The 24,915-nt window shown below is 44.4% G+C and overlaps 1 protein-coding gene across 1 annotated transcript in view; it reads left to right on the forward strand.

Moving 5' to 3' along the window:
* LOC121283925 (zinc finger protein DZIP1-like) overlaps positions 1–24,915 on the forward strand; it is a 168,940-nt gene that overhangs the window by 48,537 nt on the left and 95,488 nt on the right. Inside the window, exon 5 of the mRNA XM_041198727.1 lies at positions 7,494–7,637. Coding sequence (XP_041054661.1) covers positions 7,494–7,637 — 144 coding nt within the window. The remainder of the gene's footprint in view (positions 1–7,493; positions 7,638–24,915) is intronic.

The following is a 24,915-nucleotide window of genomic DNA, read 5'->3' on the forward strand; positions in this document are numbered from 1 at the left end:
ACTTTTAATTCCAGATTTTTTATTGAATTCAAATTTCATCTTCTGCCATGGTGGGTTTTGAATCCTGGTCCCCAGAGAATTACTCTGGGTATCTGGAGTACTAGTCCAGTAATAATACCACTATGCCACCGCCTCCCCTAAAGACACAAATCATGAGTGTGGAATGCTTTTCATTTGCTTGGATGAGTGACTCCAAAAGCACTGAAAGAGCAGACACCATTTAAGAGAAAGCATCCTGCATGATCAGCACCCTAACAACATTTTAAACACTCACCCTTTTTATCACTGCTGTGGCAGCAGTGTGTAGAATCTACAAGATGCACTGCAGCAACTTGTCAAGGCCCCTTCAACAGCATCTTCCAAAGACCCAAACTCTAATGTCTAGAAGAACAAGTGTAGCAGACACATGGGAACACCACCACCTGCAAGTTCCCCTCCAAGTCACACAACATCCTGACTTGGAACATTTTCACCATTGCTGGGTCAAAACACTGGAACTCCCCTTCCTAGAAGTACTGCAGGTGTACTGTAGCAGTTCAAGAAAGTGGCTCACCATCACCCTCTCAAGGGCAGTTAGGGGTGGGTAACAAATGCTGGCCTTGCCAACGATATTTACATCTCTTGAATGAATATAAAATAAAAGTATGATTCCTGTTCTTAATTTGCTTTATTTGCTTAATAACAAATTAATTAAGTTTGGCTATTATTTCTCCCTCCACTAACACTATCAAAAGCAGTTTAACTTATCATTAATCTCTTTCCTGCTCGGGGAATCTTAACTTGTGCCGAATGACTATCACACTTCCCTACGGAACAACCACTGCATTTCAAAATAAATTATTGGCTTTGAAGGTCGGTCCTTGCTGGCCTATTGGTCTGAACTTAGGGCAAGGAATGATATTTGCAGAAGAACAAATAAGCTTGCGCCACTTCCAATGATACACTTCAAACCTCATTTAAACGAATTAATAACAGAAAATGCTGGAAATATCAAGCAGGTCTGGAAGCATACGTGGAGAGAGAAACAGAGTTAATATTTCAGGTCGATGACTTTTCATAAAGCAAGGCAAGGATGGCACCAACTCTTTTTCTTTCATCAAATGAAGCAACTCTGATAACTTGCAATTGATGATGTTATTGAAAAGTAATGCCACTTGTTTGTTTTAAAGTATGTCAAGAAATACTTTCTCTTTCTTTCTCTACCTTCCCACCAACTGAGTTAGCCAGATCAACCCAGGGACGTTAGGAGCAATACTGAGGTATTGACCCAGAAGTCTAGGATAGGTAACAGGAATTGAATGAGACAGATTTCCTGCTTGTAGTTGTTATTCATTGACCCTTACTTGAAAATAAATAGAGGGTAGGATTTTCCTCAGTTGTGAGTGCCCCACCAATCAAATAAGCAGCAGCTGCTATCCAGGCTCATACAAGAAAAATGGTTACTTGGGAGAAGCACTGAGGTCATTTTGTGGTCAAGCATGCATAACCGAGCATTAGTCAGCAACATCGGTAGAGGAGGGTAGAAGCTTGGAAGGGACCAAGAAAAATATTATAAGCTCACTAAGTATATCTTCCAATTTTCCAAAGTAATTCCTTTAAAAATGAGCATACTAGGAAATATGGGGAATAGGTATGTATATAAACATTTTATTTTTGACAACTTTAAAGAGGATTTTAATTGTTTTCATACTCACATACTGAAAATGTTTTTATTTCTACAAGTATAAAATAATGGCAAGCAGGAAAAGACCACTGGTCCATCAAACATTCCCCATTCACCTAATGCCTGGAACATTAGGACTAGACATTTCCTCTCTTTCAACAGCCATCTGGGAGAGACAAAATAAATACAATAATTCTCAGGCATGTGTTAACTGTTGAACCAGTTATATTTTATACAGTGTGATGCACAAGACAGCATCAAATTCCAGAAGTTCTAAGAAGTGCTTAACATGCTCCTATTCTTGCAAAGTTTAAAATTGTGACCACTTTCCTCCTCAATCTTTCAAACTGAAATAATCATTATCTTGTGAAATTCCATTAGGTATCCTCAAAGTATACGTTGCTCTAAAGTAATTAGTAATGAGCAACCAAGGTTCTTTAAATTGGGAATCATCTTCTCAACCTTTTCAAAGGCCACTATTTCATCCAGCATGTGAGGGAACCAAATCTGGATGCAGTCTAACCGGGAGCCTTTATGAGGCCAAAATGGTGTCCTTTGATTATTATTGAATTGATTTTTTTAAATTAATTCTCTCATGAGATGTGGGTATTGCTGGCTAGGCCAGCATTAATTGTCCATCCCTAACTGCCCTTGTTCAGAGGGCATTTAAGAGTCAACCACATTGCTGAGGGCCTGGAGTCACATGTAGGCCAGACCAGGTAAGGGCAGCAGATTTCCTAAGGACATTAGTGAATCATCAACAATGGTTTCATGGGCAGATTTTTATTGGATTCAAATTTCACCATCTGCCATGATAGGATTTGAACCCAGGTCCCCTGGGTCTCTGGAATAGCAGGCCTGTAACTATGCCACTTCCTCCCCTTGGATTGCTTTAGTTACAATATCTTTGCATTGGCATGAACCTTAAGTGATCTGTGCACAAAAACAACTAGATCTCAACTGCTTTCAGTTTTGTTTCAGGTATATTGTTTTGATTTTATCTCTATGCAGCATATTCTTTCATCATACCGTGCCAACCGTTACAGCTAATTTTACAACTTACATAACATTTTATGTGCATTTCTATTTTAAATAAGTTAGAATCACCAAATCATACAGCACAGAAAGAGGCAAAATGGACCAAATAGCCTCTATCAATTCTTTGAAAGAGCTATCCGATTAGTCCCATTCCCCAAGTCTTTCTAAATAGCCCTGCAATTTTTTTCTGTTCAGTTATTTTCCAATTTTCTTTTGAAAGTCACTATTAAATCTCCTTTCACCACCCTTTCAGGCAGTGAATTCTAGATTGTTACAACTCTTTGCGTAAAAAGGAATTCTTCCCATTTCCTCTATGATCCTTTTACAAATTGCCATATATCTATGTCCTCTGGTTACTGACACTGCTGCCTATAGAATCAGATTCGCCTTATGTATTTTTATCAAAATCCCTCAAATTTTGAATACCTGTATTAAATTGCCACTTAAGCTTCTGTGCTCTAAGCAGCACAATCCCAGCTTCTCTAATTGTTCTAATGTAGCTGAAGTCCCTCATACCTGCTACCATTTTATTAACTCCCTTTTGCATCCTCTCCAAGGCCTTGATATCCATAAGTGTGCTGCCTGGAATGAGACATAATATGTGGAAATGCTTAAAAAAAATCCATACATGATTTTCTTAAAAACCTGCTGCTGCACCAACGCTATAAAGTATGAACCAGATGTTTAAAATATGAACAACAGAATCTATAAGCACTGGACAGCTCCTCAGGCAGAATTTTCCATGCCTGCTGGCGTCAGGCGTGTTTGGCGGCGTGAGAAGGCCAAAAATCGGTTTCACGATGTCGTGAAACCAATATGCAATTGTCCACTCCGCCGTTCAATGGCAGATCACGTTTCCCGCCATCGGATGTCAGGAATCTCATTGTAATACATCTGCAAATCTTTATAAGCCCAGCCCACCAAAATCATATCCCATACTGGTTCATCCGAGATTGCGTGCCTACATGTTTCACAACAGCATATATAAGGCGTGCACTTGGCGGGCTGCACTTTGAGGGGAACTTGGAGGTGAGTGCACAGTAAGGTTGCGCAGCAGTCGCCAAGATGGAGGTGAGTTGTAGTGGGGATGGGGTCAAGGCGTACACTGCAGTTGAGGCGAGTTTTGGGGGGGCAGCAAGGGCTGCACTGCGGTAGAGGTGAGTTTGGGGGTGTGGGTGCAAAGGCTGCACAGTGGTTGAGAAGAGTTGGGGAGTTCAATGGCTGCACTGCAGTTGAGGCTAGTTTCGGGGGGGGAGGTGGGGCAAGGGCTACACTGCGATTGAGGCTAGTTTGGGGGGGGGACAAGGGTTGCACTGTGGCCAAGGTGAGCCTGGGGGAGCAAGGGCTGCACTGCGGTTGAAGGTAGCGCACAAGCATCTGCGGGGTGTGGGGGAGGGAGGCGGCCACACGTTAGGGAAATCTTGTATAAAGTGACCATTCCTCCACAGCTGAGACAGCTCAGATGCAGCCACATTGACATGCTTGGAGTCAGGCCTCTAGCTTATTTGCCCACTCAAACAATGCAGAGGCATGAAAGAACCAACCCTGCAGCCTCTCTGGACCCTGGAAGATGTCAGGGATCTGAGACCTGCTAAGGATGTAGGAGTCATGGACACTCCCTGGGATCCGAGTGCACACCTGCAGGATGCGTTTGTGCTGGTCGCACAGCAGCTGAACATTCAGCGAGTGGAAGTCTTTGTGGTTGACATAGTCAACCACTTATTGCCATGGAGATCTGAGCATTATGTGAGTGCAGTTGATGGGACCCCGCACCTGTGGGAAACCCAAGGTTTGGGCAAATTCCAGCACTCTCGCATCCTGGCTTTCCTGGTCTCGGGCGAAATGCACAAAGTTGTGTTCCTTCCGGAAGATGGCATCCATGACCTCATGAATACATTTGTGGGTGGAGGCTTGCATTATCCCACACAGGTTACCAGTGGAGCCCTGAAAGGATCCACTGGCATAAAAATTGAGCGTTGCGGTCACTTTCACGGCCACTGACAGTGGGTGCCCTCCATGTTCCCATGGTGCCAAATTCTGCAGTGGCCGACAGATGTGACCAACCAGTTCCCTGGATATGCACAGTCTTTGGCGATACTGGTTCTTGGTTACCTGCAGGGATGAAAGGTGACGTCTATAGACCCTGGGCCTAGCTAGGTGCCTACCAATGACGACTCACTGTGGCTCTTCAGCGGCATGCCAAGCCTTCTTTCTGAGGGTGCTGCTCCTCCCTCTGCCCAGCCAGGTGCCTCCGTTGCTGTCTTCTCCTTCATCTCTACTCTGTACGCCACAAGGCATACAGCTCCATGCTGCTGTTGTACTCCTCTTGCAGGATAAAACAGAGGGTCATGGGTTATCTTGGGTGTACAAAGAACCTCTCTTGGAAGCTCCTTAACGCATGTCAGAAAGTGCTGGCCACCACTTGGATGGCCAGAGTTTAGTGTGCTGCATGGCTGCCCGACACCCCACTAACCTCTGCCCCACTCCACCTGACCGATTGGCGGCAGCTTCGCCCACTGGACTGCATGCTGTGCTCTCAGCTCAGGCATTCTCCTAACCCGTACTGCAAGGTTGCCTGCTAGCTTGAACCATGAGGGGAGACTGATCCAACCTGAATGATAACATTGCAAAGGGTTGTGGGTGCCCCCAACAGTGACTGCTTCATGGCCAGCTTTAGTGAGGAGAATGTACAATATGACGGTAGCTTAGAGCCCCGCTCCCCCTCAGGCACCGGGTCGCCTGGCGAGTCCAGAAAAAGCTCCGGACCTAGGGTATCGTCCTTGACCCACCTTGTACCCCGAGGTGCCATCTGGTCCACCGGGGGACTGTAGCAGTCCCTTCATGTCCTCGACAACTGGGTCATCGGGCCGCCTCCGTGCTAGATCCGGAGCTTTTTCTTGACTTGCTGGGCAACTCGGTGCCTGAGGGGGAGCGGGGATCTGAGCCGCTGCCACCCTTTGGCCCATGTCTCTAAGAAGAGACCAGAGAGGACCCCTCTGCCCTTGATCCTAGGGATGGGATCGAGGTGTAGGTGGAGCTGACTGGCAGCTTCGAACCAGCCCCCTTACTCAATACAGGGGGAGGGTTTGGAAGCTGGAGACAACGACCTGGAGGAGGATGGGGTGAGCACCGCGGATGGCTTAGAATCGTTGTCGGGCGAGGTGGTGGATCCCCCGGTGCCCCCTATCGATTCTCTCCTCATCCCTTTACGGGATGCCGAGACAGGGTCCAGTTGGCCCTGGACCGGTGGCGTTTTTTTCCCCTTGTCTTCTGGTCCACCCGTGAGGCTCTAAAACCCCTTGGGCTGGACTGGAATGCCAAGAGGAGGGTCCACACCTTTCTCGCTGGGCTCATGAAGAAGATTAAAATTGTCCTCTCATTCTTGCACTTTGCATTAGGTGATGGTAGCACATACTTCTGACAATGAAGATTATCATAGCAAGCCTCAACATCCACGGCAGCAGGGACACACAGTGCAGGTTCCAGAACTTCCCGGTCCTCAGGGACAGGAAGTATGCGGTGTACTTGCTCAGTTGGAGGCAAATTATGGCGTCAGTGATGGAGTTCGTCCCACGCAGCAGTGCAAGGGTGATGTCCTGGACCAAGGTCTCCATGGCAGTCGCCACCCTGCCAGTGTTGACCTCAGTGCATGCTGCAGCTATCACCTCAGCCTGAAGGCCAATGGACACCTCCATTATGCCTTGCAATCTGAGCAGTGCAACGCACATCCCTTCCTAATGTTACTGAGCTTGCCTTTGCAGATCTAGTAACAGGTATAACTCAGTCAAGAGGCTCATCATCTGACTCCGACTCAGTAGATTCCTGGCCTCCAGCAGTTCTCCAAGTGCCGGAAACCTGGGAAGTCCCTGCCGTTGCCTGCTGTGGATTAGACAGTGAGATGTGCTCACCAGATTGTGATCCCCAGGCTACTCTCAAATTTGGTCCCACCGAGGTGTGTATCTCTGCGCTGGTGGAGGGTGTGGGTAAGCGCTGTGACGGGGCTTCAATGAAGGTGCCTTCATATTCCTCTTCAGAGGCTTCTTTGGGGCTTGATTGGAAGCCCTGGGTCACAGACTCCATCAGCTATCTCCCAGATGTGCCTGTGAAAGCAAGGAGAGATGATTAGTATATGGCAGAGGACTGCAGAACAGGGGAAGTGACTCACAGCATCGTTGTCTGATGGATGTGGCACTGCTGGATCCTCACATGGTAGTGGCACCGCTGACCTCACTGTCAGCACAGGAACGGTCCAGATCTTTGCTGGCCAGCTGGATGGCTCTGTTTTCAAAGTCTGTGAGGACCTTGATTTCAGGCATTCCTCCACCAGTCTGCGACCTCTCCCTCTTGTGTGCCAGCTTGTCCTGCATGAATACAGATGGGGAGAGTGTAAGCAGGATGCCTGCTAGGCCAGATGATAAGTATTCCTGGTATGTGTGAGTGGTGAGTGGTCCCATGGACGGGATGAGGACAATAAAGGTGTGTGTGAAAGATTGAATGGTGATGTCCCTTCAATAGCTGTGAGTGAGATCCCCTGTGGATGTGTAATGGGTTTGTGAATGTGTGAGTTGGAAGTGATGAGTGACTTACCCTGGCAGAATGGAGGAGTTGATTTAGCCTCTTGCGGCACTGGATGGCTGTCCACTTTTGCAGGCCATTGCCACTGCTTTCCAAGCCGGATTGGTGATGTTGCTGCCCCTCCTGTGGCCAGAGCAGGGGTCGAGGACATCCAGGAAGTTAAGTATATTTATTGTTACTAAATGTTAATTTTATGTTTGTTATCTATCCTGTTAAGGAGCTTCTGCAGATAAAGAGTACAAGTTTGCAGCTTCAATCTAGCCTTGGAACTTTGAAAGATGAACATGAATATGGCATTCAGGAAGAAAGCCGGCGATACCAACAGGAAGTGAAGGATCTTAAGGCTATTTTAGAAAAACAGGTATAGTTATCTAATCTTGTGGATTGCATTATAATGAAAGCATTATAATATAAAATGCTTGCATAAATTAAGAAATTATTGTATCAAGGGCAGAATTTTTAGGTCAGTGGGCGCGATCGGCAGGTCCAGGATCGCCCGGGGAATGGACCACCGACTGCGATCAGCCCCTGACTGTGATTTCACACTGGCTGGCCAATTAACGGCCAGCCAGCATGAAGCACGTGCTGAAATGTGCAGCGCTGCTGGGGTGGGGGCAGGAGGAGGGTGGGCACTGACGTAAGTGTGGGCTTGGGCGAGTGTTGAATGAAAGCTCCCTGAAGGCAGAGAGCTACCTCAGGACCTGAAGGCTTCAAATCAATTATATAAAGGTTTTAAAATCACGAAAAAATGTCCAAGCATCACAATCAGTTAGCTTAACATACACAAGTTAAAAATTCCGTCCATAGATTTTTTTTTCCATTTAATAACGGAAATCTCATCCCGTCCTTGGATGAGGTTTCATCAGAAATGCAAAGTCCGCCTGGCAGATATGCCCATCCGCCAACCGTAACATTTGATGGACCACGAAAAGCTGGGGACAGTTGGAACTTTAACAATTTTAATTGTCTTCTTAATTATATATCGTGCGAGCACGGGATGATGTTGGGATGCCTGCCTGATGTCATCTCACGCAATTTCACAACTGAGGCCGCACGCCAACCTAAAAATTCTGTCACATGTTTCAGATTTTTTTTGGCCGATTTTCCACAAGAAGATTTTTTATTATTGTGTTTCAAAGCATAATGTATTCATACAAGTTTTAATAAAGGAGCACTGCCACAATGGTTGCTAATATACTATTAGAAGTTATTTTCCCCATGAACTGTAAACTAGAAAAATCTCATTAGTTTGTCTCAGTAATTGATTGAAACGCCTGACTCTGTAGTGTTGAGATGTCTCTAACGTTCAGCAGGGATTGTCTGGCAGACTATTTTTGGTCGTGAATAGAAGAGATAACAAGAAAGATACAAGCTCAAGCAGTAGAGGAGAGTTTTTGGTTGGCTGAGAAGGAGATTGCAGGAGTGTAGTTGGAAATTAGTTTGTTTACATCAAGTAATGCAACGCCACTGATGTGAGGAAAAATAGTGGCCAGGATATAGATGAAAATGTGTCTGTTTTTAGGTGCTATCTAGGTGGCTGAGCATCCAATATTGTGGGCAGAAAGCTATATATGAGCTGGAATTGTAACAATCACCATATTGATCAGGTAAGTTGCTGGATAGTAGTTTAAGGCTGCTGTGTATTTCTTTTGGTGGTTTTGAATACGTTTTGGCAATTTTTTGGAGACAAGAGGCAGTGGAGAGCTGACTTTTGACTGCAGCTGCATTGTCTTTCTTTTAATTCATGGGATGTGGGCTTCGCTGGCTGGGCCAGCATTTATTGCCCATTGCTAGTTGCCCTTGAGAAGGTGGAGGTGAGCTGCCTTCTTGAACTGCTGCAATCCATGTGGTGTAGGTACACCCACAGTGCTTTTGGGAAGGGTATTCCAGGATTTTGACCTAGTGACAGTGAAGGATTGGCGATATATTACCAAGTCAGGATGGTGAGTGGCTTGGAGGGGAACTTCGAGGTGGTGGTATTCCCATCTGTCTGCCGCCCTCGTCCTTCTAGGTGGTAGTGGTTGTCGGTTTGGAAAATGCTAAGGAGCCTTGGTGAATTCCTGCAGTGCATCTTGTAGACGGTACACACTGCTGCTACTGTGCATCTGTGGTGGAGGGAGTGAACATTTGTGGATCAAACGGACTGCTTTGTCCTGGATGGTGTCAAGCTTCTTGAGTGTTATGGAAGCTGCATTCATCCAGGCAAGTGGGGAGCATTCCGTCACACCCCCGACTTGTGCCTTGTACATAGTGGACAGGCTTTGAGGAGTCAGGTGGTGAGTTACTCGTCGCAGGATTCCTAACCTCTGACTCGCTCTTGTAGCCGTAATATTTATTTGGCTAGTCCAGTTCAATTTCTGGTCAGTGGTAAGCCCCAGAGTCTTGGTAGTGATGGTAATGCCATTGAACATCAAGGGGCGATGGTTAGATTGCCTGTTGTTGGAGATGGCCATTGGCCTAGGACACTACCCTGAGGAATTCCTCCAGAACGGAGCTGAGATGACAGACTTCCAACAATCACAAGCATCTTCCTTTTTTGCTAGGTATGACTCCAACCAGTGGAGAGTTTTCCCCCTGATTCCCATTGACTCCAGTTTTGCTAGGGCTCCTTGGTGGCACACTCAGTCAAATGGCCTTGATGTCAAGGGCAGCCTTGGGAATTCAGCTGTTTTGTCCATGTTTGAACCAAGGCTGTAATGATGTCAGAAACTGAGTGGCCCTGGTGCCAAAACTGGGTGTCAGTGTGCAGGTCATTGCTAAGTAAGTACTGCTTGATAGCACTGTTGATGACCCCCTTCGATTACTTTACTGATGAACGAGAGTAGACTGATGGGGTAGTAATCAGCCCGGTTGGATTTGTTCTGCCTTTTGTGTAAAGGGCATACCTGGGCAATTTTCCACATAGCCGGTGTTGTAGCTGTACTGGAACAGCATGGCTAGGGGCGTGGCAAGTTCTGGAGCACAATTAGCGTACTATTGCTGGAATAATGGCCTTCAGCCATTTCTTGATATCACGTGGAGTGAACCAAATTGGCTGGAGACTGGCATCTGTGATGCTGGGGACCTCCGGAGGAGGCCGAGAAGGATCATCCACTTGGCACTTCTGGCTCAAGATTGTAGCAAATGCTTCAGCCTTATCTTTTGCACTGATGTGCTGGGCTTTCCCGTCATTGAGGATGGGGATATTTGTGGAGCCTCCTCCGCCTGTGAGTTGTTTAATTGTCCACCACCATTCATGACTGGATGCAGCAGGACTGCAGGGCTCAGATCTGATCCTTTGGTTGTGGGATCACTTGGCTCTGTCTATCACTTGCTTCTTATGCTGTTTGGCATGCATGTGGTCCTGTGTTATAGCTTCACCAGGTTGACCCCTCATTTTTAGATATGCCTGGTGCTGTTCCTGGCATGCTCTCCTGCACTCTTCATTTAGCCAGGGTTGATCCCCTGGCTTGATGTTAAATGGTAGTGTGAGGAATATGTCGGGCCATGAAGTTATAGATTGTGTTCGAGTACAATTCTGCTGCTGCTGATGGCCCACAGCGCCTCATGGATGCCCAGTCTTGAGTTGTTAGATCTGTTTGAAATCTATCCATTTAGCGAGGTGGTAGTGCCACGTAACACGATGGAGGGCATCTTCAATGTGTAGGTGGGACCTTGTCTCCAGAATGACTGTGTGGTGGTCACTCCTACCGATACTGTCATGGACAGATGCATCTATGGCAGGCAGGTTGGTGAGGATGAGGTCAACTATGTTTTTCCCTCTTGTTGGTTCCCTCATCACTTGCCGCAAATCTAGTCCAGCAGCTATGTCCTTGAGGATTCGGCCAGCCCGGTCAGTAGTGGTGCTACTGTACCACTCTTGGCGATGGAGATTGAAGATCCCCACCCAGAGCACATTCTGTGCCCTTGCCACCCTCAGTGCTTCCTCCGTAGAAACATGGAAAACAGGAGCAGGAGTAGGCCATTTGCCTTTCGAGCCTGCTCTGCCATTCATTATGATTGTGGCTGATATAGACTCAATAGTCTACTCCCGCTTTCTCCCCATATCCTTTGATTTCTTTCACCCCAAGAGCTATATCTAACTCCCTCTTAAAACATACAATGTTTTGGCCTCTACTACTTTCTGTGGTAGCGAATTCCACAGGCTCACCACTCTCTGAGTGAAGAAATTTCTCCTCATCTCAGTCCTTAATGATCTATCCCGTATCCTCAGACTGTGACTCCTGGTTCTGGACTCCCCCACCATCGGGAACATCCTTCCTGCATCAACCCTGTCTAGTCCTGTTAGAATTTTATGGGTTTCTATGAGATCCCCCCTCATTCTTCTGAACTCCAGCAAATATAATCATAACTGACTCAATCTCTCCTCATATGTCAGTCCCGCCATCCCAAGAATCAGTTTGGTAAGCCTTCGTTGCACTCCCTCAATAGCAAGAACATCCTTCCTCAGTTAAGGAGACCAAAACAGGACACAATATTCCATTGTCTCACCAAGGCCCTGTATAATTGCAGCAACGCATCCCTGCTCCTGTACTCGAATCCTCTGGCTATGAAGGCCAACATACCATTTGCTATTTTTACCACTTGCTGCACTGCACCTGCATGCTTACCTTCAGTGAGTGGTGTACGGGGACACCCAGGTCTCGTTGAACATTCCCCTCTCTCAATTTATAGCCATTCACTCAGATAATAATCTGCCTTCCTGTTTTTGCTACCGAAGTGATAACCTCACATTTATCCACATTATATGGCATCTGCCATGCATTTGCCCACTCACTCAGCTTGTCCAAGTCATACTGAAGCATCTCTGCATCCTGCTCACAGCTCACCTTCCCACCCAGCATTGTCTGATCTGCAAATTTGGAGATATTACAATTAGTTCCCTCATCTAAATCAATAATATATATTGTGAATAGCTGGGGTCCCAGCACCGATCCCTGCGGTACCCCATTCATCACTGCTTGCCATTCGGAAAAAGACCCGTTTATTCCTACTCTTTGTTTCCTGTCTGCCAACCAGTTTTCTATCCATCTCAATACATTACCCCCAATCCCATGTGCCTTACGTTTACACGCTAATCTCTTTTGTGGGACTTTGTCGAAAGCCTTCTGAAAGTCCAAATAAACCACATCCACTGTCTCCCCCTCATCAAGTCCACTAGTTACATTCTCAAAAAATTCTAGTAGATTTCCCTTTCATAAATCCATGCTGACTCTGTCCAATTCTGCCACTGTTTTTCAAGTGCTCAGCTATTAAATCTTTTCTAATGGACTGTAGAATTTTTCCCCACTACCGACGTCAGGCTGACTGGTCTATAATTCCCTGTTTTCTCTCTACCTCCCTTTTAAAATAGTGGGGTTACATTAGCTACCCTCCAATCTGTAGAATCTGTTCCAGAGTCTATAGAATCTCGGAAGATGACCACAATGCATCCACCATTTCTAGGGCCACTTACTTAAGTACTCTGGGATGTAGATTATCAGGCCCTGGGGATTTATAGGTCTTCAATCCCATCAATTTCTCCAACACCATTTCCCTACCAATACTGATTTCTTTCAGTTCCTCCCTCTCACTAAACCCTGTGTTCCCCAACATTTCTGGTATGTTATTTGTGTCCCCCTTTGTAAAGATAGAACCGAAATATGTATTTAGTTGGTCAGCCATTTCCTTGTTCCCCATTATAAATTCCCGTTTTCCTGACTGTAAGGGACCTATATTTGTCTTCACCAATTTTTTCCTGTTCATATACCTATAGAAACTTCTACAGTCAGTTTTTATGTTCCCTGCAAGCTTACTCTCATGCTCTATTTTCCCCTTAATCAATCCCTTGGTCCTCCTTTGCTGAATTCTAAAGTGTTCCCAATCCTCAGGTCTGTTTTTTTTCTGGCCAATTTGTATGCCTCTTCCTTGGATCTAATACTATCTCTAATTTTCCTTGTAAGTCATGATTTGGCCACCTTTTCCATTTTACTTTTGTGCCAGATAGGAATAAACAATTGTTGCAGTTCACTCGTGCGCTCTTTGAACATTTGATCATTGCCTATCCACCTGCTGAAGTTCCCTCTTTGCCTGTCCTGCTGATGCTGCAAAGCAAGTGGCGTTACTGCCTCCATACTTATCAAAGGCTATGTAACTCTCTTAGCCCCCCTGTGGCCAGCAGAAACCTTCATGCATCTCCAGCAACTCAGTATAGTGCTTCCACCAACTTGGATTGAGTACAAGTCAAAAGTACCTCAGCAACAACTTGATGAATGGCCCTTTAAATTACCCCAGAACAGGGCCCATCATCTTGCTAAAGCTTGTTGGTTCAGGAATGAATAAGGAAGGAGTTAGCTGCACATTTGTTGGCCAATTTTTATATTTGTGTATTGCATCAACCTGAAAAAAATCTCACCATTTCAAGCTCTTCAGGCACATGCAGGGGACATCTCTGCTAGTTGCCTGATGTTGCACAGCCTGCAAGGCTCCACCTGTGTGCATCCACCACACCACCAACATGTCTACACAATGCTACGTAACTGATTTTTTCTTCCTGTATATCTGTTGGTCCTGGAAAATAATCTGTCACCTGCCTGATGTAGTTGTGAGTTTCCAACTGCAACATTCAAAATGAATTCTGTTGCAGCCTCAAATGTAACAGAAGTGAGGAAATTTAGGCCAGTGGTTATTTTCACTGTCACTGGGCATGGTATTGCCCTGGGTCCAGCTGGCAGAAGGACATCCTCTGGAAAGCTGCAGAGGTTGGCAACCAATTGTTGTGGCATCCATAGCTTCCTCAAGCAGCCCTCCTTGAAAAGACAAGGAAATTGAGCTTCTGCTTGTAGACCTTATAAGATATGACCTTCTGCAAGTACAGGCCTTATATTGCTGCCTTCTCTGCTGCATTGTAGCTCCCCACTTAGGTTACTTTTGCTGCTGACAGTTCACTTCCACCAACTTTACATCAGTTGAGATCATTGCAGCAGTGGCAGCACACATAATGGACTTCCCCCTTGCCAACTATTCAGTCTCAATATCATATCTGAAGCCAAGTACCATAGCTAAACAGTAGATTATAAAGAACTGAGGAGCACCTGCAAATGCAGAAGTTTTCACATGAGAACTCACATTTAACCACCTAAATAAGATGCCTGTCCCACCTTTGTTTCTCTGGTAACTTCACCAACATGTGGGAACCCTTTGATCTAGTAGTTAAATTAAATTGTGACCCATATTGCACCAAAGGATCCTATTTTAAATATGGTTCTCGAATAACAATTTATTACCTGTCGGAATGAGACTCAATAGTTTAAACTATTTTGTTTCTGGGTTGGGGAGGTTGGCATTGCAGGACATAAATCTCCTGATTAAAATGATACGTATCCTGTTAAAAACCACCCCTAACTTTCAATGGTGAGTTTCGTTGTCAATTAACATGGAAAAGCAGCAACTTTCTAAAACTTGCAGGAAGATTGAGGACGAGCTGCTTCTTTCAGAGGCTAATCATCCAGCAAATTAGTGTTTTGCAATTCATGGGGTATCTCTTCCATAGCATAATTTACATTAATAATGCCAAGCACTGTTAAACTCTCCATTATTTTAGCAGCAAATGCTAGGCTAATAAACATGCCAGATTTCACTCACTTTCCTAGCAAATTGTGTGCTGAATTCTATTTGAACATGATCTGTATATCCAATGATCGGTTTTCCAGTTCTAAATCTGAAGATTTAGTTACAGAAAAATGGGAACATATTAAATTGTCAAGTTAATTCCATAGCTTATCCATTTTTCTTGCTATATTTTGCTAGACTTAATGTCTAAAAACATTTTATCTTTAAGCTGGATTGAAGCATTTAACTAAAATTAAAGTACCATTAAAAAACAGTATTTACATGGTGCACATTTCCCTTTTCTATAGGGGATCATTTTGTATATTCATATTTCTAAGCAGGCAAATTAAAAACCTGAAAACATGTGTAATGACCAAACAAACATCAAATGGGTCACAATAACCTTTGATACCGAAGGAGAGACAGCAAGTTATAAATGTAACTTTCTCTGAAGCACTGAAGTAGTTTTCATTTAGTGGAAGCACCGTTCCAAGTAGGTAGCCACTTAAGTTCTTTCATTCAGATTTTTGGGACTCAGCTATTAGAAACCCACATAAATTGTATTATAACCTTGTAAATATATGTCTGGCCACATGCTGTAACTATTGTGGTTGATTTCCATGTTTATATGATTATTTTAACTACCTTTTTATTACATTCAGAAAGTAATTTCATTAGATTTGGTGACAGCTTGATAGAGTGCAACATTAACTCTGGTATTTTGAAAGACAAAAGTCAAAAAGAATTCTACCTGCAATTGAAAGATTTGTTTATGAAGCTGTTTCAGATTTTGCTAGATTAACTTCCATTGTAACAAGCCAAAATGTTTTTTTGCCCAATCCCTTGAGATCATATGATACAGATCAGCAACAGAGGCCTTCATTTTTTTTATTTTCTCATGGATTATGTGATGGAGAAATGGAAATTATAAATTGTCTGGATCTAAATGGTTATTTCCTCCACCACAATGTTACCAGTAGAGTGTGTACATTGCACTTAAACATATGGCCTGTCAATTGCAATTAATATAATTTACATTTAATATTGAACGACTACTTCCCTGAATATTTTTCTATTCTCTCGGTGCAAGCAGCACCATTGGCTGCTATCTTTGCAGTCTGCATGGATTTCTCTATTGAAAGTTTTGAAGAGCCCCACAAGGGCAGTGGCCCACTGCGAGGACTGCCCCTGGGAAACAAAGTAGTTTGCATGGCTAGAAATGGCACTACACAAATGAATTTCTCCCCCATAGATCTTAAAACTAGTGATTCGATTTCCCTCTTCCCTACAACTATGCCATTTTTAATATTAATTTGAGACATTTTTGGGGGCAGATAGAAAGGAAAGTTACGAATATTTGTATTGCTGTGTTATCTATGATAACTGCTGATAAAACTATTTTTAATTTTGCTAATATTAAATTATAGGATATTAACATTGAGTCAATGATTACAATAAGTCCAACAACTTGATTTAGAAAGTGGTATTTTCCTGATGGTAATCTCCACATGATAGTTGTTCCTACTGTCTATAAACTATTAAAGTAAATTTTCATACTTAAAATGTTTACAACTGTATTTTAAAAATCTGCGGACAAAGCTCAATAATGACTTGGAAGGCATTGTTTTTAACATAAAAACAGATAATGTGGAATACTCGGCAGGTCAGACAACACCTGTGGAGAGAAACAGAGTTAACATTTCAGGTTGTAATAACCCTTCATCAGAGCTAAGTAAAGATAGAAATATAATAGGTTTTGAACAATTGGAAGGGATTAGGTTGTGGAAGAATGAAAGGGATGATCCATCCTAGGGTGGAGGGGAGGAGAGATTAAATCACAAAAGATTTCATGGTACAAAATCCAAAGGGAGTGTAATGGGTAAATTAAAGAAACAAAAGATGTGTCCAGATGAGGTGTGAACGACAGCCATCCAAATGCCACGTGAAGGAATAAAGAAAGAAACACAACAAAACTGAATCAATAAAAAGAAACTAAATGGAAACAGAGGTTATCATCTAAAATTGTTGGACATAATGTTGAGTTCAGAGGCTATGGTGTGCTGAGTTGAAAGATGAAAATGAGGTTCCTGAAGCTTGTGCTGAGCTTTATTAGGAGACTTATAACATGCAAAGAACAGAAAGTTCAGAGTGGGAGCAAGTTACAGAATTGAACTGGCAGGTGACAGGGAGCTCAGGGTCATGTTTGTGGACTGAACAGAAGTGTTCCGCAAGGTGGTCACTCAGTCTGCATTTAGTTTCCCCAGTGCAGAGGAGGCCACATTGTGAGCAGTGAATACAGTATATTTAATTGAAGGACGTACAAATAAATCACTGTTTCACTTGGAAGGAGTGTTTGGGGCCTTGGATGGTGAGAAGGGAGGAGATAAAAAGACAGTGTTGCATTTCCTGCACTTGCATGGAAAGGTACCATTGGAAATGGAGATTATTGGTTGGGGAGGACTAACAAGCAGACCAGTCGCTTCAGAACACTGAAGGGGGAGGGCAGCGGAAATTGTGTTTGGTGGTGAGATCACGCTGGAGTTGGTGGAAATGGCGGAGGATGATCCTTTGAATGCGGAGGCTAGTGGGGTGGTAGGTAAGAACAAGACAATTTTATTGTGATTCTGTGAGGGAGGGGAAGGATTGAGAGCAGAAGTGAGTGAAATAGATTGTGCACAGTGGAGGGCCTGAACCATGCTGGGAGGGGTAACCCCGGTTGAGGAAGGAGGAAGGCATATCGGAACTGTTAGTATTGATGGTCACCTTGTTTGAACAGATGCGACAGAGATGGAGAAACTGGGAGAGTGGAATAGAGTCCTTGCAGCAACTGGATGTAAGGAAGTGTAGTCAAAATAGCTGTGTGTCTCCATGGGCTTGTAATGAATATTAGTTGCTAGCCTATTCCCAAAAATAGAGATAGGGAAGTCAAGGAAGGGAAGTGAAAAGTCTGAGATAAACGATGTGAAGGTGAGAGAAAGGTGGAAATTGGAAACAAAGTCAAACAAAATTTTCCAGTTCATGGTGAGAGCAGGAAATGGCGATACAGCCATCAATGTATAGGAAAAAGAGATGAGGGAGAGAGCCTGAGTAGAACTGGAACAAGGAATGTTCTCCATACCCCACAAAAAGATAGGCATAGTTAGACCCCATGTAGTTACCCATGCCAACACCCTTTAACTGGAGGAAGTGAATGGAGTTGAATGGGAAGTTGTTCAATTCAAAATAAGTTCAGCCAGGCAATGGAGGTGGTGGAGGATAGGGACTGGTTGGGCCTTTGTTCAGGGAAGAAGCGGAGAACTCCTAGATTCTCCTGTGGGAAATAGAGATATAGAGGAATTGGATGCCTGTGGTGAAGAGTTAGGGCCAGGAAAATGGAAACTGTTAAAATGATGTAGGTCATCAAAAGAGCCACAGATGTAGGTAGGAAGGTACTAGTTAAGTGAAGAAAAATAGTTGAGTTGGAAGAAATACAGTCAGTAGAGCAAGAACAGGCTGAAATGAGGGGTCGACCAGGTTTATGGATTCTGGGAAGAAGGTAGAAGTTGGCAGCTCAGGGTTGGGGACTATGAGTTTGGAGGCTGGAGAGAAGATCTCCAGAGGCGATAAGGTCCTGAAGTGACTGCCCTGGATGTAATGGCTTGATGTTCAGTAGTGCGCTCATGGTCCAAGTGGAGGTAGGAGGAAGTGTCAGAAAATTGACCTGAAGCCTTTGAAAGCTAAAGGATCAGATTTTCACCTGAGCAGACAACAAAGTCATATATTTTATCATATTTTTAACCTGGTCACATAGTGATACAGTCAAGACCTGAATACAATCTATACTAGATAGGTTGAACAGAAGGCAACAGTGAATTTTCCACTTGGGCCAACCAGTCATCCAGCTTCTCTCCAGCCTGTTCACATAACTGAAGTTCCTTATCCCTGTCACCATTTTCATATCTCTCTTCTGCATTCCCTCCAAAGTCTTGATACCCTTTCTTAAGTGTCTTTCCCAGAATTGAATTCAATACCCCCAACTGAAACCTAGCCTAGCTTAGCATAACTCTTTGCGTTTGTACTCTATTTCTCTATTACTGAAGCAAAGGATTCAATTATACTTTAGTAACAGCTTTCTCAATTTGCCTTGGGAGTCAATGTTGAGTACTTCCAAGCTAATTCCCTCCCAACTGTATACCACTTCACAGCTGCTTCTGGTGGGTCCGTTCTGCTGGTGGGACAGGGCATATCCAGGGATGGCGATGGAAGTGTATGGGATATTGGATGTAAGCTATGATTCAGTGAGTAGACCATGTCAGGCTGCTGCTTGACTAGTTTTGGAATAGCTCCCAATTTTGGTACCCGCCCCCAAATGTTGGTAAGGAATATTTTGCAGGATTGACTGAGCACGGGTACCATTGTCATTTCCGGTGCCTAGGTCAATGCCAGGTGGTCCATCCAGTTTTATTCTTTCGGATCTTAGATTTTAATGCAATCGCATCTCATTCTTTGAATCCCTAGACAGTGTCTTACAAATATACTCAACTTCTTACCAGAGGACATCTCAAAAATCAATTTAGTAAACTGTTGTTGCACTACCTCCAAGTCAGATAAGGAAATAGAATGTGCCGTACTCCGAGTGTGGTCTTATCAAAGCCCTGTATGAGTGTAGCAAGACTTCCTTACTCTTGTAATCCAGTCACCTTACAATAAATGGCAAACTGCTATTAACCTTCCTAATTGTTTCCTGTACCTGCATTCTAACGTTCTGTCTTCCTTAGATGAGGACATCCAAATTTCTCTGAACGTCAACATTTAAAAGTTTCTCACCGTTTAAAATAAAAATCTTCTGTTCTACTCTTTTTACTGAAATAAATAAGCTCACATTTACCCACATTATACTTCATCTGTGGCCTTAAGTGACATCTTATGTCCTGTGAAAGATTTCAGAGCGCAGAACCATTTCTGGGTCCCTCACTGGTCAGAGGTACCCCACTGTTCAAATTTTCTGGGAGATGGCCAATTGACAGATTATGCCTGTGTAATCAGATGGTGGATGGGTTCCCAAGGTGGGAGATCCAATCGGCAGCACTGGATAGTTGGCAGCCATACCAGGAGAGATGGGTGTTCCTGAAGTAGGAGGGGACCACGAGGATACCTCAAAATGTGGGCACTCTCTGAAGCGTAATGAAAATTTAAAAATAAAGAATGCTCACATTTGTAAAAGCCATCAGTGTGGATTGCTTGTGGCTGTGGCCTTCACTTTTCAGTGGCTTCATGATTGGGTGATTGAAGGAGAATTTGATAGCCCCAGCTGGCCATCTTTTTAAAATTCATTTACGGGATTTGGGCTTCACTGCCGAGGCCAGCTTTTATTGCCCATCCCTAATTGCCCTTGAGAAGGTGGTGGTGAGTTGCATTCTTGAACCGCTGCAGTCCCTGTGGTGTGGGTACTCACACAGTGCTGTTAGAGAGGGAGTTCCAGGATTTTGACCCAGTGACAGCGAAGGAACAGCGAAGGAACAGCGATATATTTCCAAGTCAGGATGATGAGTGGCTTGGAGGGGAACTTCCAGGTGGCGGTGTTTCCACGTATCTGCTGCCCTTGCTCTTCTGGATGGTAACGGTCGTGGGTTTGCTGCCTAAGGAGCCTTGGTGAATTCCTGCAGTACATCTTGTAGATGACACACACTGCTTCATTGGTGGTGGAGGGAGTGATTGTTTGTGGAAGGGGTGCCAATCAAGCGGGCTGTTTGTCCTGAATGGTGTCAAGCTTCTTGAGTATTGTTGGAGTTGCACTCATCCAGGCAAGTGAAGAGTATTCCATCACACTCCTGACTTGTACCTTGTAGATGGTGGACAGGTTTTGGGGAGTCAGGAGGTGCGTTACTTGCCACAGGATTCTTAGCCTCTGAGCTGCTCTTGTAGCCACAGTATTTATATGGCTAGTCCAGTTCATTTTCTATTCAATGGTAACCCCCCCTGTTAATAGTGGGGGATTCAGTGATGTTAATGCAATTGAATGCCAAAGGGCAATGGTTAGATTTTCTTTTATTGGAGTTGGCCATTGCCTGGCACTTGTGTGGCATGAATGTTATTTGCCACTTGTCAGCTCAAGCCTGGATATTGTCCAGGTCTTGCTGCATTTGGACATGGACTGCTTCAGTATCTGAGTCGCGAATGGTGGTGAACATTGTGCAATCATTTGCGAACATCCCCAGTTCTGACCTCATGATGGAAGGAAGTTCATTGATGAAGCAGCTGAAGATGGTTGGGCTGAGGTCACTACTCTGAGGAATTCCTGCAGTGATGCCCTGGAACTGACATGATGTGCTCCAACAACCACAACCATCTTCCTTTGTGCTAGATATGACTCCAGCCAGCAGAGAGATTTCCCCGATACTCATTGACTCCAGTTTTGCCAGGGCTCCTTGATGCCACACCCAGTCAAGCGCTGATTTGATGTCCAGGGCAGTCGCCCTCATCTCACCTGTGGTAGCTCCTGGGCTCCAGGATGTCATGAAATGCCAACAAGCTCTGGAACAGGTATCTAAGTGGGGCCTTAATTACTCTAATTGGCTGCTCGCCTCTGTGGAGCCGGGTGCCAGTTCCCACGGCAACCCACCTCCAGCAGGATTGAATTGAGACGAGAATGCGTTGGGTTGCCAACCTGTCGTGGACCATTCAAAAACTCTCCGTCACCCGTCACTAACCTCCAAAGTTGCTTTTGCTGGACTGATAAGATTCTGCCCCTTGGTGCCCACTCACTTTACCCGTTTATAGCTCTCTGTAGCTATTTTGTGTCCTCCCCACAACTATCCTGCCTAGTTTTGTATCATCTGTAAATTTGGATATGTTACTCTTGGTACTTTCAAATAAGTGATTAATAGATTGTAAATAGCTGCACTTTGCAGCACCTCACACCATTTATCCCTGCTCTTTGCTGTCTGTCCATTAACTAACCCACTAACCGTGCTAATTTGTTACTCCCAATCCCTTGAGCCTTTATCATGTGTAATAATGTTGTATGTGGCATCTAATCAAATGCCTTTTTGGAAATCCATGTACTCTGTCCCCTTCATCTAACCCTGTTAGTTACCTCCTCAAAAAGCTCTAATAAATGTCAAATTTGATTTTCCTTTCAAAAAAACCATGTTGACTCTGCCTAATAATATTATGAGCTTCTATGTGCCTTGTTAAGACCTCCTCAATAATAAATTCCAGCATTTTCCTGACTGGATGAATAGCGTCTTTCAATGCTGTAACCATTCATAATGTGGCACACTGAATTTTGCTGACCCTGTGGAGACGGGTTTAGAGGCAGACCTGCTGGTAAAATGCATTGTGATTGCTCCCTAATACCTTTCTGTCTCCGGGTGAATTTTCAAAGGGCAGGCTGGGAATCAAGTTGACTGTCTGCTCCATGGAGAAGTTAAAGCACTACTTTGGGACCCTTTTACAAACCCTCCATTCTAGAATCTAGGGAAATTTGGAAGATCACAAACACTATACATTATCTCTGTAGTCACCTCTTTTAGAACCCTAGAATGTAAGCCATCAAGCAAAGGGGATTTGTTGACTTTTAGTGCCTTTAGTTTCTCTGATACTTTTCCTCTGCTGATATTAATTCTCACTTCCTCACTCATTAGCTGCTTAGTTAACATCTGTCATTTCCTTATACCCTATTATACATTCTCCCATCTCAGCCTCTAATGGCTGAATGTTTACCTTTGCTACCCTTGTCATTTATGCATACTTGTTAGGAGTTCCAACAATCTATTTTCTTGGGTTGTCGGTACCCATGGTGTATACTGCTTAGACACCATTACGCAGCCTTGTAGAAGTCCCAAAGAATCTATTATTCACATTACTTAAATATGTACATTTTTACAGTAGAGGGTACAGGTATGGAGGAGACTCCATGGCATGTCCTTACATGTTGCTGACCTAAGCTGTAGGTAAGATGCCTTCGTCTATCATCAGAAGGCACTACTGTGCTCAGTCCCAGTTTAGCCCTTAACATACCGGATCCTTCTATTTCACCTCTCCTCCTGACAATAGTTACTTAGTTTGATTCAAGTCTTGTATTGTCATAAGGCTTGTGTACTTAACTTCAGTGTTGCAACTATAATCACTAGCTCTAAACTACCTCATGATTAACATTACAACATTAACTGCATGTATTAACAGAATTCATACTACCCCATTTCCCCCTTTTTTGAAATCAGGGTTTGAGGCAGGCTGGAGATCTTGTACCCCTACCACGTCTTATTTGCTGTCCAGTCGGGAGAATGATAGGACCAAGGGGCTCTTGATCTTGCTGGTGGATCACTGCCAGGAGCCGGGTTGGAGCAGGCATGGCTTCATGCACTTTTTCCATTGGTTGTGTTCGTTCTTCTTCTGCCTTTCCCGGCATCTGGAAGCCTTCTGAAGTTGAAGGATCCGTCCTTTGGATGGAAGAAGAGTGTAGCAGTGGCTCACCTTTGTTGAGTAGTGTTTGTGTCAGGATGCTACCTGGTTCCAGTGGACTCTGTAGTTTCATCACTCTGGCTGGTAGTTGCTGGGCTTGTGTGTAGGTTGTCATCTTAATGGACTGCATTGTGGTCGCTTGTGGAGGCAGAGGCTCTTCTGGAACTCATTCTGGCTCTGGCATCACCTCCACTGGTAGTGCTATGGTAACCTCCTGCGCTTTGAGTTGGTCTAGCCCTCAAAGAACCTTGGTTTGGTTCGGGGCCTGAAAAGGAGAACAGACCTGACCTGTGAACAGGGAAAAGAGTTCATAAAGAAAGTCAACAATGGGTTGTTACTTTGTAATTGAACTTGAGTGGGGAGGTTTCCAGCTGCTTGGTTATCTTCACATCTTCTGCCAGTTGAAAGCTATGCAGGCATCTCTACTGAGGAGTGAAAAGGGCTTATTTTGCACGATGTACATAACTTCTGTGATCTGTTTGTACCTTAATGGCTCTTGAATCATTCCAATAACCAGGAGTTGGACTCCCCCTGCACCGGAAAGTGGGGCACCCGTGGTTAGGCCCCAGCGGCCTTGGAACCATGGTTCTTCATCCGATAAGATGTTCACTCTGGCGCCGGAATCCAGCTTGAAATTGGTTAGATGGCTGTTTACTGTGGTGTCTGCATTCCAGAAAGAGGAGCCACATTGTCTGATGTCACCCAGGAAGAAGGACCGCGTGCCTTCTAGATCAGTGGCCTCAACTTTGTGAACGGCTTTCAGATTGTCTGCGTGGTGTGGAGGGCATGACTGGCATAGCTTCCTGAAGTGCCCTTGTTTGTGACAGTGGAAGTGTTTAGCAGTACTGGTTGGACATTGGTCCTTCCTGTGGGTGCACCTCATCCCGCAGCCCTGGCACAGTCGCTTGGCATGGTGGCTGGCTTACCCAGGCTTGAATGGTCTCTGCATTTGTGGCTGGATGTGGTGGACTTCTGCCCCATGAAGTACTCTCAGCTCTAAGTATGGTTCGATGTTGGTCTCACAGCTCGGACAGCCTGACTAGCTGGACAGCCTTGTCGAGTGAGGCCTTCCTTGACTTGGAAGAGGTCGGAGAGTGAATCATCCATGACACCTACCACAGTTCTTTCTCAGATGAGTTCTGATTTCAGATGCCTGTATTTGCATCCTTCTGCCATGCAATATAGGTCAATGATAAGGAATTGATAGGCTGCTGGACTTTCCTGTTCCAAGATTCTGTTAGATCACAGGTTGAAAAAGAGGTCAAAAGATTTTAAAATATCTTCAAACTTAGCAAGTGATTCATCTATGTTTGCCAGCCGATGATATAGTTTGCAACCAGCCCAATTGAATAAAGTAATGTGCTAACCTGTTCTGCCTCCAATTTTTTCTTTAATCCTGTAGCTGTGCTATATCTGAGGAACCTTTTTCCTCCAAGAACTACAATTGTGAGATTTGTCCAGGCCCTAGTAAGGCACATTGGGTATGGCAATGAAGAATTGTGATCCATGGTTGAAAAATTTTAAAGTTTGGATGCCCCTTTAAGAGATTGAATGATTTTAAAATAGCGCCGCTGGTATTGTGGAGGAGAAGATTTTCACGTGCT

This window comes from Carcharodon carcharias, chromosome 11 (genome assembly GCF_017639515.1).
Source record: "Carcharodon carcharias isolate sCarCar2 chromosome 11, sCarCar2.pri, whole genome shotgun sequence".
Taxonomy (NCBI): Eukaryota; Metazoa; Chordata; class Chondrichthyes; order Lamniformes; family Lamnidae; genus Carcharodon; species Carcharodon carcharias.